This window comes from Mchenga conophoros, linkage group LG3 (assembly GCF_057382185.1).
Source record: "Mchenga conophoros isolate Kocher_MC1m ecotype Shallow Benthic linkage group LG3, M_conophoros_male_GT1.1, whole genome shotgun sequence".
NCBI classification, from domain to species: domain Eukaryota; kingdom Metazoa; phylum Chordata; class Actinopteri; order Cichliformes; family Cichlidae; genus Mchenga; species Mchenga conophoros.
This window is the reverse complement of record NC_140528.1, coordinates 59,863,746-59,882,428: the sequence shown is the minus strand read 5'-3', so window position 1 is coordinate 59,882,428 and position 18,683 is coordinate 59,863,746. Positions and strand designations below refer to the sequence as shown.

General features: G+C 43.6%; 2 protein-coding genes across 3 annotated transcripts; one reads left to right on the top strand and one right to left on the bottom strand.

Moving 5' to 3' along the window:
* The first annotated feature begins 961 nt into the window (after positions 1-961).
* On the top strand, positions 962-5,928 carry LOC146579796 (uncharacterized). Of its 2 annotated transcripts, XM_085265081.1 has the most exons (4): positions 962-1,093; positions 3,193-3,348; positions 3,593-3,688; positions 4,986-5,928. In XM_085265081.1, exons 2-4 carry the CDS (start codon positions 3,244-3,246, stop codon positions 5,301-5,303), a joined length of 519 nt encoding a protein of 172 aa, XP_085121207.1. In that variant the 5' UTR covers positions 962-1,093; positions 3,193-3,243; the 3' UTR covers positions 5,304-5,928. The 2 variants fall into 2 exon arrangements, with proteins under 2 accessions (XP_085121207.1, XP_085121198.1); XM_085265072.1 differs by lacking the exon at positions 962-1,093 and having other exon boundaries at positions 2,773-3,348.
* Positions 5,929-10,350: 4,422 nt separating this feature from the next.
* LOC146579795 (sterile alpha motif domain-containing protein 9-like) lies at positions 10,351-12,411 on the bottom strand. The gene has a single exon (XM_085267997.1). The coding sequence runs from the start codon at positions 12,409-12,411 to the stop codon at positions 10,351-10,353; it is 2,061 nt and encodes a 686-aa protein (XP_085124123.1).
* Positions 12,412-18,683: the final 6,272 nt, after the last annotated feature.

The window sequence follows — 18,683 nt, the reverse complement described above, 5'->3', positions numbered from 1 at the left end:
GCGGGAAACCGCACCCTTTTATCCTTTTACGTTCTGAGTCGCTATCTGCGTTCCGGGTAATTTGACCGGAATGTCCCGGTACCAGCGACCTGACCGTTTAATCGGGGGCATTTTAGGAACCACGTGAAAGCAGGTGTGCTCAGACATTTCTAGAAAATGGCCCTGTTGAGTCGCGGTGCGGGAGCTGCGGTAGTCACGCGGCCTGACTCACTCTGTCAGGTTGTTCAGGAGGAGATGAACAGACGTCATCAATGGCTTTGGTAACTAAGAAGACCTGCCCGCGGAACAGTTCATAGCAGCAACCATGCTGCTTAGCTTTCTTGTTCTATGTGGGGTCTTTCAGAGCATATAAGACGCTGCTTTCAGCTTTGTCCCGAACAGGGCCAGTTTTTGAGAGAACGCTGACAGGACCGCCCGGGTCAGCAGATTACCTCATCCAGGGCCGGTCCAAAGTACTATGGGGGCTTAAGTAAATTTAGACTGGGGGCCCTACTTCCTTTCAGATCCCAGAAAATAATAAAAAAAAAAAGCTTTGGTCCTTTTGGTCAAGCCAAAAGTACCATCATTTCCAGTATAGTTAGTATATAGTTAGTATAGTATAGTTCCAGAAACACTCAGTTTATTTAAATCCAGGTTGAAGACTCACCTATTCTCTGCTGCATTTGAATAAAGCACCAAATCCACACTTTTAAGCTTAAATTTCAAAACTTACATTTAACTACTGATTTTATCTACTGTTGTGATTTTATGTTTTGATTTTATATACTGTTTTGTTTGTTAGTTTGTTTGTTTGCTTGCTTTAATCAATTTTAAATCATGCTTTTTATTTGTTTTTGTTTCTCTGTAAAGCACTTTGAATCACCTTGTTGTTGAATTGTGCTATACAAATAAATTTGCCTTGCCTTGCCTCGTTACTCCCAATTTACATAAATAAATGTTTATTTCAATCCAAGCTAAACTTTCTTATAAGAGATTGGTGTTATGGCAGATTACTCAGTGACATGTTTTGTAATGATAAAGTTTTGATTTGTATTTTTTCAGCACCATCTTCACCACCAGGAAAAAAATCTGCATCAACTACAAAGTAAAGCAGGTAATTTTACTCAGAGGACTTGATGTGTTAAATTTTGGAAGGATATGATATTGTTTTATACAAGCTGAGTAGTGGATGGTGATACCACCTAAATATTTATACTGGTTTTGTGGTGGGTTATTTTAGTCATACAAATGCCAAATCTAAATTTTGAGAATTTTTCAGTTCGGTAAATATATTGATGAGTTCATGGCCTGTCATCCAGTGTCACCATGAGTATAGGCGCAGCCCTTTAAGTGGGTATTCCCCTTGTGCGCGCAGCACTGAAGTATTTTAGTCCACGCCCACCTGCTGTGTGGGCCTCACCCTGGTCTAGTATAAGTTACGGTGAGACCAGGAAATCGGCTCTACCGTTTTTCTTCAGCCAGCCAGAAGATGTCCAGCGAGACCATCCGTCTGTGTCCATCCTGCCAGACCGGCTACATCATGTCGTATGACCGACATGCCGTCTGCGTGGGCTGCCTCGGTCCTCACCATGCGGACCTTGCCCTCACACCTTAATCCTATTGCTGCTCCTGTTAGCTCCTCCCGCCAGAGGAAAAGCAGCGGAGGTCAGCCTTTTTCAAGGCTGATGCTGAGGAGGCGTTCCCACTAAGAGAGGCACTCGCTGGAAGAAGCCATCGAGTTCTTCGATGGTGGGCCGGAATTGGATGATTCCACCCACCGTGAGGAAAACGGCAGTGGTGGCAGCTCCACTGCCTCCCAGCTGGGCAGCCTGGTGACAGAAGGGTGGATGAGCCGACGCTCATCCACCCCTGGCCTTCACATGTCGGCAAGGACGCCGCTCCCAGTTGTTGGTGCGCTGCTCCTGGATCTGCCTGGCATCATCCAGGAGGCAGCTGGTGAGAAGGAACTTCCCGTCCCTCAGCCTGCTCCACCCCCATCTGATGATCGTGGCTCAAGAGTTGGGAGTTCGCCTTAACTAATTAAGATTTTATATATAAAGGACAAGCAACACAATAAGAGTTAAGAGGCAGATAATCATTTCCATACCTTGCCAACTTCTAAGATGTGAAGAGAAAAACATTGATCTCCGGTTCGAGCCCCGGCTTGGACAGTCTCGGTCGTTGTGTCCTTGGGCAAGACACTTCACCCGTTGCCTACTGGTGGTGGTCAGAGGGCCCGGTGGCGCCAGTGTCCGGCAGCCTCGCCTCTGTCAGTGCGCCCCAGGGTGGCTGTGGCTACAATGTAGCTGCCATCACCAGTGTGTGAATGTGTGTGTGAATGGGTGGATGACTGGATATGTAAAGCGCTTTGGGGTCCTTAGGGACTAGTAAAGCGCTATATAAATACAGGCCATGATCTGGCGGGAAGGTATGGCTCCACTCACTCTCGTTGCCCAGATCCCATCTGGCCTCAGTTCCCAGGGATGATGACCAACCTCTCTGAGGCAGCAGCAGAGCCAGCGAAGATTAGAGCGCCGGTCTCTACCTAGGGCTTCACAGAGGGCTTCACAGACCGGAGTTTTCCGCCTGTTCCCCCTCTGGAGCCGAGCCTCGCTTCCGTTTTCGGCACCAAAACGACCAAGGTCGTTGGACAGCGACCGGCCCATCCCGCCAAACTTGACCAGCTGATAGCAAGGTTCACTGATCGCGCACATCAATGCACTGTTCAGTCAGCTGCATTGCCTAACAACACTGATTTGCTAGCGTTTGTCATCTCCAGGAAGGTGGAGGAAGCAGAGCTGCCAGAGGAGCTGAAAGGCTTTCTCTGTAAAGCCGCTGACACGATTCTGAATATGTGCGCCACTTCAGCGGTGTGTTCCTCTCGCATCGCTGCCTGGCAGACGATGGTTCAGAGGGCAACCTGGCTCCGCCTCTTCCCTCTAAGATTATACAATCTCACAGGGAAATAGTGCAAGCAATTCATAACATAAAATTTAGAAGCTTAGTGGAAGATAATACTTTATGTTAAGGGTTTAGTCTGCATACTGAACAACTCCACTTATATGGATTTATGTCTGGATGTGTAAATTAATCTTTTGCATGTTAGAAAATAAGGTCCAGGTTGCAAAAAATGGTAGATTTTTATTTTTTTATTTATTTTTTTTGATTGAATCAGAATTTTGGCCTTCAGATTTTTTGTCCTCTCCCATCCAGGTCAGTGCAGCGTTTCATAGGATCACGACCCTGAACCTTGAACCAAAGTTCATGTCATCGTTGGACTTGTATTCATCCAAACTCCTGTCCTTGTTTCAAGCCAAGAAAGGTGCTGCTGGACAACGCCACAGGGCACAGTTAAACCTTCTGCTTCAGGTAAGGAAGATTGCATTTTCTAACCACAAAAACGTTCCAACACAGCATTGAAGAGGCCCTTCCACTAAAAACGGCTTTTCTTAGGTTTCTGTTCAATATTTTAGCTCCACAGGTGTTCTTACCTTGATGGTGGGTGTGAAAACAGGTCAACAACAGAAAAAAAATAGTTATGTTTAAGCTAGAAATGGTAAGTCATGTTTTAAATCTGCAAATTTTGCCTCAGTTGAGACTTCCTGTTTTACAGAGTGGAAATTCCATCGAGAAAAAACGAGAAGTCATCATCAGATGTTTCATTGACCATCTGGGAGAGGATCCAAGTGCCTTAATCAAAACCTTTGAGGTTGGTGCAATAAATCTGTTTTAGGAATATTAGTACCGTATTTCCCGGACTACAAAGCGCACCTGAATATTAGCCGCACAAGCTAAAATCAGGGGAAAATCCTGGTTTGTACATACATTAGCCGCACCTGACTAAAAGCCGCAGGTGTTTCAATGTTGACTTATCATATGTAAGAGAATATGCACAAAGGGAATTGTCAGGAAAGAGATGGCTGTTTGGAGACACACCCCTTTTATTAATATCTTGAAAAACAAGTTATGGGTACATATTTGCATAACTTTTTAGGTATATGTACAAGTAGCGGTAATTACAAGTAGGAAACATGTACTGTGCTTCATAAATGAGTAACAAATGTAGTACATAACAGTAACCTACAGCACACCAGAAAAATAGATTCAGACTACCTTTTAGGCTCAGGTGCAGCGACACGGCTTTAACAAGAAGAAAAGTCAGTCATTCACCACCATCTTTCTCTTCTTCCTGCGCACTGAAACCACCAAAGTCCTCTCCTCCAGTGTCGGAAACGAACAGGCTCAGGATGGCTTCGTCATCCACTCTCCGCTTCTTTCCTTCGTTGTCACTTTCAAAACCAAAGAAATCCTCGTTGTCAGTGTCAGAGTCGAACACCCTCAGAAGGGCCGTGGCGGTGTCCTCCTCTCCATCATGCAGCAGTCCAGCCCTTCAAATCCGTTGGTGATCGTGGATGTTTTCACACTTTTCCACGCTGTCAGAATCCACCGGTGGAATTGAGCATAACTTGCTTTTCGCAAGTTTATCACCGCTCGTCATCCACGCCTCCCGCTGAACGCGTAGCGCTACTTTGAAGTTTGTTTTTCGCGCTACTTGTACGGCACTGTGTTGCCTGGCAGATGGACATGTGACCAACATACCACTCTTGAACCCCGATACTGTGTGTCTGATCACATGCCCTTCCGCCAGGCAACAGCGGAACAAACAAAACAAATCTTACGATATGACAAAAATCATGGACAATCCATAGAAAAGCCGCACCTGACTAAAAGCCGCAGGGTTCAAAGCTGGTGCAAAAAGTAGCGGCTTATAGCCCGACAATTACGGTAGTTTATTTTAGCTTGTGAGATCATAGAAAAGTTTTAAGATACTGTTCTAAAGAAAAAAAAAACACCTCAAAGCATACAAAAGAATAGCATTTGCTATTGCTATAAGATTTTGGAGCACAGTGTCTACATATGAGTACTGGTGATGTCATACAAATGAAACTTTTTGTTTCAATGTTTGGAAATATGTGAGCTTAAAACAGTTGTTTCTCTTTTTAAAGGACGGTGCTGATGCTGTCTTTGTTGAAGAGGCTTTGGCTGAGGAGGTGATGAAGATTTACCTGCTGCAGAATCAAGACAGGTCAGGCGAACCTACTGATGTGGGTATTGTTATTGAAGGCGTTACTGTTCTGGGCAAACTTGGGAATCTGAGCAAAGCCTGTTGCTATCTTTTGGGACTGTGCTATGCTCTGGATCTGAAATACCCCAAGAATTTCAAATGCACATTTGAAGCATTTCGAAAAGTGTTCATGGAGCTGGATCCAGGAAACCTTTCTGTCAAGGTTCAAAGACTGAAAAATGACCTCTGTTCATTGTAGACAAAATTTCACAGGGCTGTTCTTAAAGTGTTAGACTTGTTAAGTGACATGTAATGCTCATCAAAAGGTTCAGTTGCGACATTACATTGTTTTGACATTCCTGTTCATAAATAATGTTTGTACCATAAACTGTGTTTTTGTATTAACTTTCCAGATTCACATTAAGGTGTAAATGGGAGAGTATCATTATGGATGTTTTTTGGTCACTCTTTAGTTATAATCTTCCCAATTTTTTGGAATCAAAATAAGATGTTCAAAAACTATGTCACAGTGCAAATGTTTTTTTTTTCAGGATTTATATCTTTTTGGGATCTTAATTTTATTTTTGTCATTTGACCTTTTCTGAAAAGGTAAAGCACTGCGTTCACTTGAGCCACTTTTATTCTTTGTATGGCAGGTACATTTTTCTTGTTGTTAGCATCAATATGCCAGTTTTACAGAGTTTTATCAAGCATGCCAATTTGGATGCAATTTTATTATATAAGGCTGTTGTGACTGAAATTTTATCCAAGTTTTATCCACTGAATGTAGAACAGATTTCAGCTCACTGTGTTCAGAGAAGGAATCTGCTAAATGTGTGATTCACAAAAAAGCTGTTTAAAATAAATCATTGTGAACAATGTTGAATTGACGTGGTTCTTTTTTCCTGTGTGTGTGTGTGTGTGTGTGTGTGTATAAATAAAATAAACACTTAATTGTAATTAACGTTTTTGCTTAAATTAACTTAAAAATATTAAGTAAATTGCACCATTATTTAAAAACAAATAATTGTAATGGTGTAGGTTAAATGTGCCAAGCATTTCAGCATTTCCTAATTAATATTTTATGTAGTTTGAACTTTTGGTTACTGTTGTTTTAACTTAGATTTTCAATTGTATTTACTCAATTTTGTATGTTACTGTAACATCTTTAATTGTTCATAACAACTTATTCCATTTTAGTTGGATTTACTCAATTAATAAGGTGTATTTAAGAGATGTGATTGTTTTTGCATTTACTCATTATTTTTGAGTGTAAAAGTGTTGCACCAAAATATTTAAGTAATTATCAGTTTTAGTTCTTAGAGTGTGGGGTGTGGGGCCTCCCTGCTGCTGCGGAGTCGGGGTGGTCTGCCTCTCCCCACCGCAGGGAAAAGGGTAACACCACCTGGGTCTGGGTGCAATTCCCCCCTCCAGGGGCAAGGGTACCTAGACCCGGTTTGTAGAGTACGCTTGGGGAGTGTGATTGTGTGTACAGCGTCTCTTTATGTCTGTCTCCACGTTGGTTGAGTGTGGAGTGAGTGCATATGAGAGCATGAGGGTGGGAATGGATGTTTGTGTCTGTGTGTGCCTGTATGTCTGTGTCTATATGTCAGGTTGGGTATCAGACGCCACCTCTCTGGGGACACCTCAGGCCCTCCAAGGTTTGGAGGCCTATCTCCACCCACCACCACTTCCCCTGCCGGTGGCGGACTCCTTCAGGTGTCGGTGTGTTGGTGGTTCTTTGTCTCTGGGGGTGGGGGTGGGCGTCCGGGTACACACCGGCTCACTCCTTGGCGGCCGCTTGTCGGGGCCTGGGGCCTGGGGCTCGCTCGGGCCCCTTTGGAGGTGGGGTGCCCCCGGCCTCTCGGCCTAGGGCTCGGTCACTCAGGCGCAGCTGGGGGCCGGCGGAGCTCACGGGCGCGTCACTGCAACTCCCCCTGACTTCTGCTCCGCGGCTGCTGGGCGAGCCCTCATCTGGGACTCTCCTCAGCTCTTACTGGAACAGTGGTGCGGCTGCCCCTCTGTTGGTCTTCCATGGTCTCTCGTGTTCTGGGGGCCTCTGGATGTCTGGAGTTTTGATCTCCTCCATACCCGCTTCACACCCTGGAGGACGGGGCTGTGGCCCCCCCACACTCCCTAGCAGATCATTACATGGAGAAACCTTTGGAATGCAAGCATGCTGATCCACACAGGTATGCACACATGGGTATTCACAGACGCGGACTAAAGCTTTCTTGGCTGCTGCCTCAAAGCACACTGTGCGCTGTCTATCTTGCGTGCTGCACAATATCGTTTATTACTTAGTAAATACTGATATCTATGACTAGCTAGTTTATTGTGATGGTGCTTTGTTTTCTCTATTATTATGTTGCTCTTTGTTGTTTGCTGTCTCCTCTGTTTGTTTTTGTTTGTTTGTTTGTTTGTTTGTTTTCTCCATACAGGTGACCCAGGAATTTTTTTTTTTTTTTTTTTGTCTCTCTTCCCCCCCCTTCTCACCGTCTCTTCTCCCCTTTGGTTTTCTTTCTTTCTCTCCCCCTCTCTCTCTCATTCATTCCCCCTGTCCTATTTATTAAAAAAAAAAAAAAAATGACAAAGGATGAACTGAAGCTCTCCCATCACGTAATGTCGCATACTGCTGTTTCTGATGTCATTTAGAAAAAAAAAAAAAAAAAAAAAAAAAAAAAAAAGAAAAGACTTGATATTTCACCCCAAATATAAAACTTAACATGCATATTATATAGAGATTGAAAATGTGACGTCATTCAGGGGTAAAACCGCAAAGGATTCTGGGAACTCGTGGCAAGAGGTACTAGCGCACGCAGGCTTTCAATTGAAATCAGTCACACAGCGATAAAAAGAAACACAAAAATGTCAAGAAGCTGTTGTATTATTAACTGCAATAGCCGGTCGCATGACAGCCACGGGAAGCCGACGGGTAAAGAGATCGGTTGTTATCGGATTACGTCGTTGAAGAGAAATTGTTCGAGACATGTTTCCGAAGTAACAAAGAGATTGCAGCCATTCAAAGACCAAATATAACATCCCAGAACACTCCAGCTCACATGTTAGTCTGCTCCAAGCATTTCCACAGAGGTCAGTCTGCTGTTGTAGTTAATGCGTCATTTTCATAACATAATTGGTGATATAGGTTACAAGCAAGTCTGGCGCTGAACAGAAATTGTCGCGCTATGCTCCTTTGTTTATTGTGCATAAATAGTAAATTGTCCTGACACAATATTGCGTTTCGCTTCTGTTATTATGGTACATTGACAAAAACATATACTTTTATTCACAGGATAAAACAGTTGTTTTGTATCACTAATTGCCCAGTACGATTACAGCATACAGTATCACTGCTACATTTCTGTAATGAACCAGAAATTATTTCCACTACTAATTAATTACTGTTGAGCTCAAAGGTTATATTAATAAACGGTTAACGAATGTGTATTTATGACGACAATTTGTGAGACTGGTAAACTTATGATACGTACGATGGTCTTTCGTTCTACACGGTGCATTTCAAGGTCCTGTACCCATCTGTCGGTAAACTGTACCTGGGCTTGTTGCAGTGACCTGAAGTTATTAAACTTCATGAGTGTGTGCACTCACTCCAAGAACTGTATGATTATAAATATGCTACAATGAGATAGCTGACTTCATCTAACTAGCAAATGTTTTCCAGGCTACGTTGGTGATGCAGTTTTTTTTAATGTGTATGATACTTTTGTCATGCGATTTTAAGTCCTACAAGCGCATCCAAGAATAACATGCGGCTTATCTCAGAACTGTCGGTGAAAATTATTCTTGGAGCTAGGTTTAATTGAGCTGCATTTTATAGAGGTGCAATTTCACAATTTGTGTATATTTTCTAAGTTCACTATTTTGTCATGTGTTGAGAAAAACACAGATTTTAAAATTACATGGTCTAATATTTACATTTAGCATAACTGCAACATGCTTTTTTCATTATTTTTTTAAAGACTCGAAAGGACTTGAAATTCAAAGTTTCAGACTTGTGACTTGACTCGGACTTTTACACCAGTGACTTGAGACTCGACTCTGACTTGCCTGACATTACTTGAGACTTGACTTGAGACTTGAGGATAAAGACTTGAGACTTACTTGAGACTTGCAAAACAATGACTTGGTCCCACCTCTGGGAATGACACACAGGAGGGGAGCACAACTCAACCTAATTCACAAGAAGAGACACAGACCTACAAAGTAAAATAGGAAACACACACTGTTTTACAACACAAATTCGGGAGCACAAACAGAGCACAGAGGACAGACACAGTTAGGGCTGATAAAACACTGAAGCAATAAACACAAGAACCAAACCCTAAGAACTAATACAAAATAAGAATTAACACAAAACACGAGATGAAACCAAAAGGAAACACAAAATGCTGGGTCAACGACCTATGACAATAAAAGTTTTTTTTATTCATTTATTATGATGGTGAACTTGGTTAAAATCACTTCATGCACATGTGACAGCACTGAGCAGCTCCTTCAGTGGGAGACTGCGGCACCCACGGTGTGGGACGGAGAGATTTCGCAGGTCTTTTCCTCCCCACTGCTGTCAGACTCCATAATAAAGACTGATCAAGCACACACATCCATACATATGCAATAATACTAAGTGCAATAATCCTTTCTGTCATCGTTGTATTTTTACTCAGTTGTATATAGTATTTGTATTTGTATTCTATTTTTATCTTATTGTATATTTATTTTATTTTATTCTACTGTATATAGTATTTTATTTTATTCTATTCTGTACAGTTGTGTACTGTATTTATTCTTATTGTATTCTAATTTTTGCCTCATAACTTTTGCACTGTCCACTTCCTGCTGTGACAAAACAAATTTCCCACGTGTGGGACTAATAAAGGTTATCTTATCTTATCTTATCTGTAGCTGAAATCTGAAAAACGACATGAAGGAGATAATCCCTGTTCATGTTCAAGTGTACATATTTTTATTACATTTACAAAAACATTTTTAATGCAGTGATTACAGTCACAAATATATTGCATTAATGAAACCTGAAATTCATCAAATGTAGGAAAATACAGATTCAAACAACATTATAACTGGCGAAACAAAAACTTAAATTAGGTATCAAAACGCTTTTCAGCTAACTGAGAAATACATTTTTAAAAATTACTGTTATTTTAATATTAATATTTCTTCTTTATCTACACATGCAATCATCTGAGATTTTTCAGGTATGACTCATGCTTTACTTTTACTGTTTTTTACAGTAAACTCAGTAAAGTAATTGTCCATAATAGAGTTCACTGACGGTCACTCTCAGAGTTAAGGACTCCCACTTCAAAGACAACAGGACCCTGAATGGTGAAGCCCAAGTAGAACAGCCTTGTTGGCAGCGTTGCTTCAGGTGGTTGAGCTTCTGTTCTTGCCTTTATTTTCTGGTCTCCTACACAAACACACACTTCCTGTTCTTCAAGCTCCTGTGACTCTGCAGAAGAACGCGGCTCGATCTGGACCGGAAGTAGGATATCTCTGATATCTGTAATGTGCCACACTTTCCCTCTGAGCCACAGATGATTGATCCGCCTCATCTTCTCCTTTTTATTTTGTTTATCCTTTAACTCAGCATCCACCTTCTCCTCCACTATTGCATCCAGCATGGATCTGTGGATCCATTTGCTCAGTCCGGAGCCTTTTCCCAGAAAAAACAATGGCAACAAGTAACGTCCTCGCAGGTACTTGGCATAGTCGGCTTTCTTAAATGCTTTCTCCATGAATGTGACATACTGTTGCAGGTTGATGTCAAACATGAGGTCAGCAGGAAGCTGTGCAGGTTCCCCAGGTTCTTTGTCTCGTTCCTCATCAGTGTCCTTGTCCTCCCAGGCTGAGTCTGCTGACTTACTGTCCTCTGTGGCCTTTTGTGCGACTTCTTCATCGTTCTTGTTTTGTGGCACCTGAAGCTGATTTTCAGGCCAAAACAACATCAGCACCAAAAGATAAAACTCAGGTCTTCTATTTCCTTCTTCTCCTTCCAAGAATGTGTGAATGATGTTTTTGAGTTCATTCACTGGGCTGAGGTTTGGAGAATCTGGCTTCTTGTTGCTTAAGAGGATGTTGGAGAGGATGTAGCTCTCTGCTAGTTTGATATCTTCAACATTTTCCTCGTATGCAGCCTTCAGACATTCTTGAATTGTCTCTAATTCAGACACAGTTTTTTCAGGTTCCTCAAATCTAGCACGTCTTCCCTTTGACATGAAAAGACCGTGGTTCAGCAAATCAAGGAGGCCTGGAAAGCTGGTGGAGTCTGCTGCTCTTCTGTTTGTGTAGTGCTCATAACAGAGTGCAACATCCTCCCAGAAGTAATGGGGCTCCAGAGAACCTATGCCAGGTTTGGAGTAGGTTAGATACCATTCAAAAAAGTTGAACTCCTCTTCAACTTTTGTTTTTATATCTGGATAAATATCTGCAGAGCAGTCATTGAGTTTATCAAAAGCTAACTTTGCCACTTGAATGAAACCAAAGCGGCCTCTGTTGTTGAAGGTATCAGACCTGCTTTCACCCTCAGCCGCCTCCATTGTCTCTGAGAGCGCTTCATTCTCAGCTTTCTTCTCCACATCTTTAAATGCTTGGAAGGCCTTTTTAAATATACCCTCAACGGGATTAATCAAGCGTTTCTTATAAACTTGTGCCAGAGTGTCAGCCATGTAAGAGTTGTTTGGAGCTCTTTCAATCGCCTTTCTCGCCCATTCTTCAGCTTTAGTCGTATCCTTCTTTTGATACAGACGAGAAATAGTTTGAGGAAAAATAGGATTTGTTTCAAATTTTTCTGATGCACATTTCAGTGCAGAGACAGCATGGTAAAACCTCTCTCGTCTCAAAATATCCCTGATCAACTTTGAGAATTTCTCTTGACCATCCTCACTCATTTCTCTCTTTGTTAGCAAATCTTTGACGTATTGGACAATACGTGGTTCACTCTCAGATCCACATAGTAAGTGCATTAATTTTTTCACTGTAGTACTTCTGTTAATCTTCAGATCATGCAGCAGCTCCATGGATCTTTGTGAAATCACTGGGTGATTTATTGTCACATGTTCAGGAACCGGACTGATCAAAAAGGTGAAAGGCTCCATTCGTTCGTTAAAGGGAGGACCTCCATGGATTAGATCAGGTGGTCCAAGGATCTGTTGACACTCATCCATACAGAGGTAAGAATTAGGAAGATATGAGTTCAACAACACCAACAGTGAGAACAGCTGTGTGTTTTGGGACTCTGGGTTTTGTTTCACATAGTCTGAAACGCACAGTTTCCAGTAGTTATTACATAAAATCTCTGCTTCCACGTCATCGCTGATGTCAGCCATCTCAGTTTCTGCTGAATTTAGGTTCATTGCAATGAGTTCAAACTTCAAGAGATGAAATGTAGATTTTTTTCTTTATTCCTTCTGGTGCTGAAATCAGACACCTAGAGAAATGAGGATGAGATGGATGTAAATGATCTATTAATTTTAAAATATACCGAATAGATAATATTGTACATAATTTAAACATATATTCATTGACAAAAAAGATTTTAACAACCACACAGACAGATGTATACAACTTCTGTTACTTCCAACATTTAAGTTTATACACAATATAATTTCATATAATTATTGCTTGAAAAATGGGAGCTCTAAAGTTTCCACATTTCATAAATTCAATTCAATTAAATTTTATTTATATAGCGCCAAATCACAACAAAAGTCGCCTCAACGCGCTTCATAAATCTCTCAGCTGTCATGTGATAAGCACTTTCTGTTTAACATACGATTGCAATAAGTTTTGCTCTGAACAACCAAAAACTTTTTCAACATATAAGAAAACAATGAAAATACTGTTTTCATTAGAATTTGGAAAAACAAAAAATCAGTGTGATATTCAATCTTACATTTATCAGAGTGGTGAAGTAGAGTTATAAACTTTTCATAATAACTTTGAAGTCTGCCTGCTAATTTGGCTGTATGGATAGCAATGACAATTTGTTGGTTGACTTCTTGTACATAGTAATAAAATACAAACAATACAATATACTGTTTAGGAAATTAGAAGAAAGTTTCTTTTCTGACAGTGAATGAACAGTGAGACTGTACCAAAGCCCAGTGTGTAGTAAAAAAAATTTTTTTTTTAACTCAAAGTCAAGGAAAATGTGCACTAATAGAGTCGACTATTGTTTAGGTACTTTGCCAATAAACCATAATAAACAAGATTACATCTTTTTTGTTTTATATCATACATTATTACATGTGACATTTGTTACTTCTGTTAAGTGTACAGTAGTAGCACATGTTATAAACCCCGCAAAAAACATGTATTGTGTACTCTGAAATCTTTTACAAACAAAAAACTAATATTTCTGCCTACTCACCTGTTAAGAGACCTGTTGGAGCTGCAGCAGGTGTGTGGATGAGTGCGCAAGATTGAAATTTAAACAACCCGAGCCACGCCTGCTGCATACTGCACATTCCCGTCTCTTTGGTGTTACGTATATCTTTCATTGTGCTGAGAGTGATTTCATCTCTTCTTGTCACGGTCCCCGTGCCTCACCGGCTGATTCCGTGTTAGGCAACATGTGTTTTGTTCTTGTGCTCTCTCTCTCTCTCTCCCTCTTTCCCCGGCCACAGCGGTGCTCACTGTGGGCTCCGCCCCTGGCCCACACACCTGTGCTCATCATCACACCTGGCGCTGGTTACTACAATCAGAAGGGCTTTTTAAGATGGCAGACCTACACTACTCGTCGCTGGAACGTTGAGTCACCAGCGTTAGTGCTTCAGCAATCTGCCTAAGTCTGTGAGTTTCCTTGTGATCCAGTGCTAATTGGATTTTCTGTGTGTGTGCGTAGATTCCCCCCGGACCCATCCCTGTACCCCCGAGTGAGCGAGAGGAGCGACTAGAGTGGGAAAAGAGTGGGATTGTTGGCTGAAAGAGCAGAGTGTGGTTTTGGACCCTTCCCCCCTTCCCCGAGCACCTTGTATATATATAATCACCAGGTGACACCACTGTAAATAAACGAAATAAATCAGTTTCTGCAAAGGTATCCTGGTCTGCGCCTGAGTCCGTTTACAAAACTGTGTCACTTCTTGGTGATCAAACAGGGTAGTGAGACAATTATATTAATGCTTGTGCATGAGTAAAAATACCTTCAATGGCTCGCACGTGTTTCAGCAGAAATGAAAATGAAAATGAAAAGTGATGTTTTCTTGTAAATAGTTTGCCTGTCATGTGTTTTTAGGTTTCCAGTTACAATAATATAATGCAGTATCATTAAGGTGCTGGTTTTATTATCAAATCATTAAAATAAATTTCTGAAAACTTTAAGTATAAATAGAGAGAAGAATGGACTGCAAAGTAAATACAGTTCAATCAATGAAAGTCAGTAAAGTCCTCTTTATCACAATTGGATAGCGTAGTGGTTAGACTACACGCCTTTGGAACAGAGGATCGCAAGTTCGATTCCTGCCTGGGGCGTCTGTATCCAGTAAGGGTCCTCAGGCTAGACCCCCTATGCTAAGCGAGCCTACCGCAGACATGAGCGAGACAAATAAATATGTAGGCATGCCGGCTCGGACGTCGCCCGGATCAACAAGGTCCGCGTCAGGTGTTGAGGAACCAGGGCACCCTGACGAAAAGTGGGCTACTGGAACAAGAAGGCATCGGTGGGCAAGAGACGAAAACAGGGCGTTGTTGGAATGCTACTACGCAAGTAACCCCGGCGGAAGGGGCTACATGAATAGGATGAGGGACCTATGGATTCTTCGATACCCAACATCCACAATGACGGCGAAACAACTAGTAGCTCAGTGTTCCAACATTCGAAAGAAGGGACTGCTCTCACAGCTAGAGATTGACGAGGTACAACACAAATGCTACGGCAAGGAGGAGTCAGGACGCCAGGTCAGGGGGGAGATATCATCACCCCCACCCGAGATTGGGTACATAGCCCCAAGTGCGATAGGAGAAGGATCGTTGAGTGCGAGAGGAACTGACCTGAAAAATAGGATCATGGCCAAGCTTGAAACCTGGATCCCCCGTAGCCGGTTACCAAGATTACGTGAAGTACCCTCAGAAGGTCTGCTAGATGATGTTAATGCAGCACTACGGGCAATACCTACAACCACGATTACCGACACTAACAAGCTGATCTACAATACGGCAGCAGTGATCAGTGAGATGCTTGGCTACAAGTTGAACAGCCACAAGGGGCAGTACCCTCCATGGAGAAGGAGGCTAGAGGGCAAGATCAAAGTAGCACGGAGGGAGGTTAGCCAACTAACGGAGTTGCAGAAAGGTGCGACAAAGAAGGTGCCTAAGAAATACAGCAAGCTGTCCATACCTGAGACCTTGGAAACTGCCAAGCAAAGACTCACAGCCTTGGCCAGCCGCTTGAGGAGGTACACCAGAGAGATAGAAGGCAGGAGAATAAACCAGCTGTTCTCCACAGAACCAGCAAAGGTGTACTCTCAGTGGCAAGGGAACAATAATAAGAGAACAGCACCACCAAGGCTGGAGACGGAGCAATACTGGAAGAGCATATGGGAGAAGGACGCAACCCATAACGGCAATGCTCAGTGGCTAGTGGATCTGAGGGCAGACCGCAGCGACCTCCCTGAACAGGGTCCAGTAACCATCACAGTGGCAGATATCCAAGAAAGGGTCTCCAGTATGAAGAGTTGGACAGCACCAGGGCCCGACATGGTTCACGCCTACTGGCTGAAGAAGCTGACTGCACTCCACGAGCGTCTGGCAGCACAAATGAACCAGCTGCTAGTTAACGAGAGACACCCAGAATGGCTAACTGAAGGCCGGACGGTCCTGATCCCCAAGGACCCCAAGAAGGGACCGGTCCCCTCCAACTACTGACCAATAACCTGCCTCAGTACTACATGGAAGCTCCTGTCAGGCATCATATCGGCTAAGATGAACAGGCACATGGGTCAATACATGAGCGGGACACAGAAAGGAATTGGCAAGAATACCAGAGGCGCAAAACACCAGCTACTGGTAGACAGAACAATCAGCCGAGACTGCAAGACCAGACTGACCAACCTGTGCACTGCCTGGATTGATTACAAGAAGGCCTATGACTCAATGCCCCACAGCTGGATACTGAATGCCTAGAATTGTACAAGATCAATGGGACCCTAAGAGCCTTCATCAGGAACTCAATGGGGATGTGGCGTACAACACTAGAGGCCAACTCCAAGCCCATAGCACAAGTCACCATCAAGTGCGGGATCTACCAAGGAGATGCTCTGTCCCCACTGCTGTTCTGCATAGGCCTGAACCCCCTCAGTGAGATCATTAACAAGACTGACTACGGAACGGAGCAGTTGTCAGCCACCTCCTGTACATGGATGACATCAAGCTGTATGCCAAGAGTGAACGAGACATCGATTCACTGATCCACACTACCAGGCTATACAGCAATGACATTGGAATGTCGTTCGGACTGGAGAAGTGTAGTCGGATGGTAACAAAGAGAGGGAAGGTAGTCAGAACTGAGGGGATTGAACTACCAGAAGGCAACATTGCAGACATAGAGGACAGTTACAAGTACTTGGGGATCCCACAGGCGAATGGGAACCATGAAGAGGCCGCTAGAAAAGCTGCAACCACCAAGTACCTGCAGAGGGTCAGGCAAGTCCTGAGGAGTCAGCTGAATGGTAAGAACAAGATCCATCAACACGTACCCCCTGCCCGTGATCAGGTACCCTGCTGGGGTAATAGGCTGGCCAAAGGAGGAGATAGAAGCCACTGACATAAAGACAAGAAAGCTCCTTACCATGCATGGAGTTGTTTCACCCCAAATCCAGCACCCTGAGGCTGTACGCTAAGCGGAAGGAAGGGGGCCGGGGACTGGTGAGTGTCAGCACCACAGTCCAGGATGAGACAACGAACATCCAAGAATACATTGGGAAGATGGCCCCAACTGACCGAGTGCTCAGTGAATACCTCAGGCAGCAGAAACCCAAGAAAGAGGAGGGAGACGAGGAACCATCATGGAAGGACAGGCCCCTGCACGGTATGTACCACCGGCAGATAGAGGAGGTGGCTGATATCCAGAAATCCTACCAGTGGCTGGACAAAGCTGGACTGAAAGACAGCACAGAGGCACTAATCATGGCAGCACAAGAACAAGCTCTGAGCGCAAGATCCATAGAGGCTGGGGTCTATCACACCAGGCAAGACCCCAGGTGCAGGCTGTGTAAAGATGCCCCAGAGACAATCCAGCACATAACAGCAGGGTGCAAGATGCTAGCAGGCAAGGCATACATGGAACACCATAACCAAGTGGCCGGCATAGTGTACAGGAACATCTGTGCCGAGTATAACCTGGAAGTCCCAAGGTCAAAATGGGAGATGCCCCCAAGGGTGGTGGAGAATGACCGAGCTAAGATCCTGTGGGACTTCCAGATACAGACGGACAAAATGGTGGTGGCTAACCAACCGGACATAGTGGTGGTAGACAAACAGAAGAAGACGGCCGTAGTGATCGATGTAGCGGTTCCGAATGACAGCAATATCAGGAAGAAGGAACACGAGAAGCTGGAGAAATACCAAGGGCTAAGAGAAGAGCTCGAGAGGATGTGGAGGGTGAAGGTAACGGTGGTCCCCGTGGTAATCGGAGCACTAGGTGCGGTGACTCCCAAGCTAGGCGAGTGGCTCCAGCAGATCCCGGGAACAACATCGGAGATCTCTGTCCAGAAGAGCGCAGTCCTGGGAACAGCTAAGATACTGCGCAGGACCCTCAAGCTCCCAGGCCTCTGGTAGAGGACCCGAGCTTGAAGGATAAACCGCCCGCAGGGGCGTGCTGGGTGTTTTATATATACATAAAATATTCCCCACTCGCCCCTGTGGGCAGTCAATCCTTCAAGCTCAGGTCCTCTACCAGACGCCTGGGAGCTTGAGTATCTTAGCTGTTCCCAGGACTGCGCTCTTCTGGACAGAGATCTCAGATGTTGTTCCCAGGATCTGCTGGAGCCACTCGCCTAGCTTGATCAAAAAGGTGAAAGGCTCCGTTCATTTGTTAAAGGGAGGACCTCCATGGATTAGATCAGGTGGTCCAAGGATCTGTTGACACTCATCCATACGGAGGTAAGAATTAGGAAGATATGAGTTCAGGAGCACCAACAAAGAGAACAGCTGTGTGTTTTTGGACTCTGGGTTTTGTTTCACATACTCTGAAACGCAGTTTCGAGTAGTTATTACATAAAACTTCTGATTCCACGTCATCGATGATGTCAGCCATCTCAGTTTGTGCTGAATTTTGTTTCATGGCAATGAGTTCAAACTTCAAGAGATGAAATGTATGTTTTTTTTCTTTATTCCTTCTGGTACCGAAATCAGACACCTAGAGAAATGAGAGTGTGATGGATGTAAATGATAAACACTTTCTGTTTAGCATAGGATGGCAAAAGCTTTTGCTCTGAAAGCTCTGGAGCCTATCCCAGCTGTCATAGGGCGAGAGGCGGGGTACACCCTGGACAGGTCGCCAGTCTGTCACAGGGCTAACACACAGGGACAGACAACCATTCGCACTCACATTAACTTGCACATTCACACCTAGTGGCAATTTGATATATGTATTGGCTGGTTG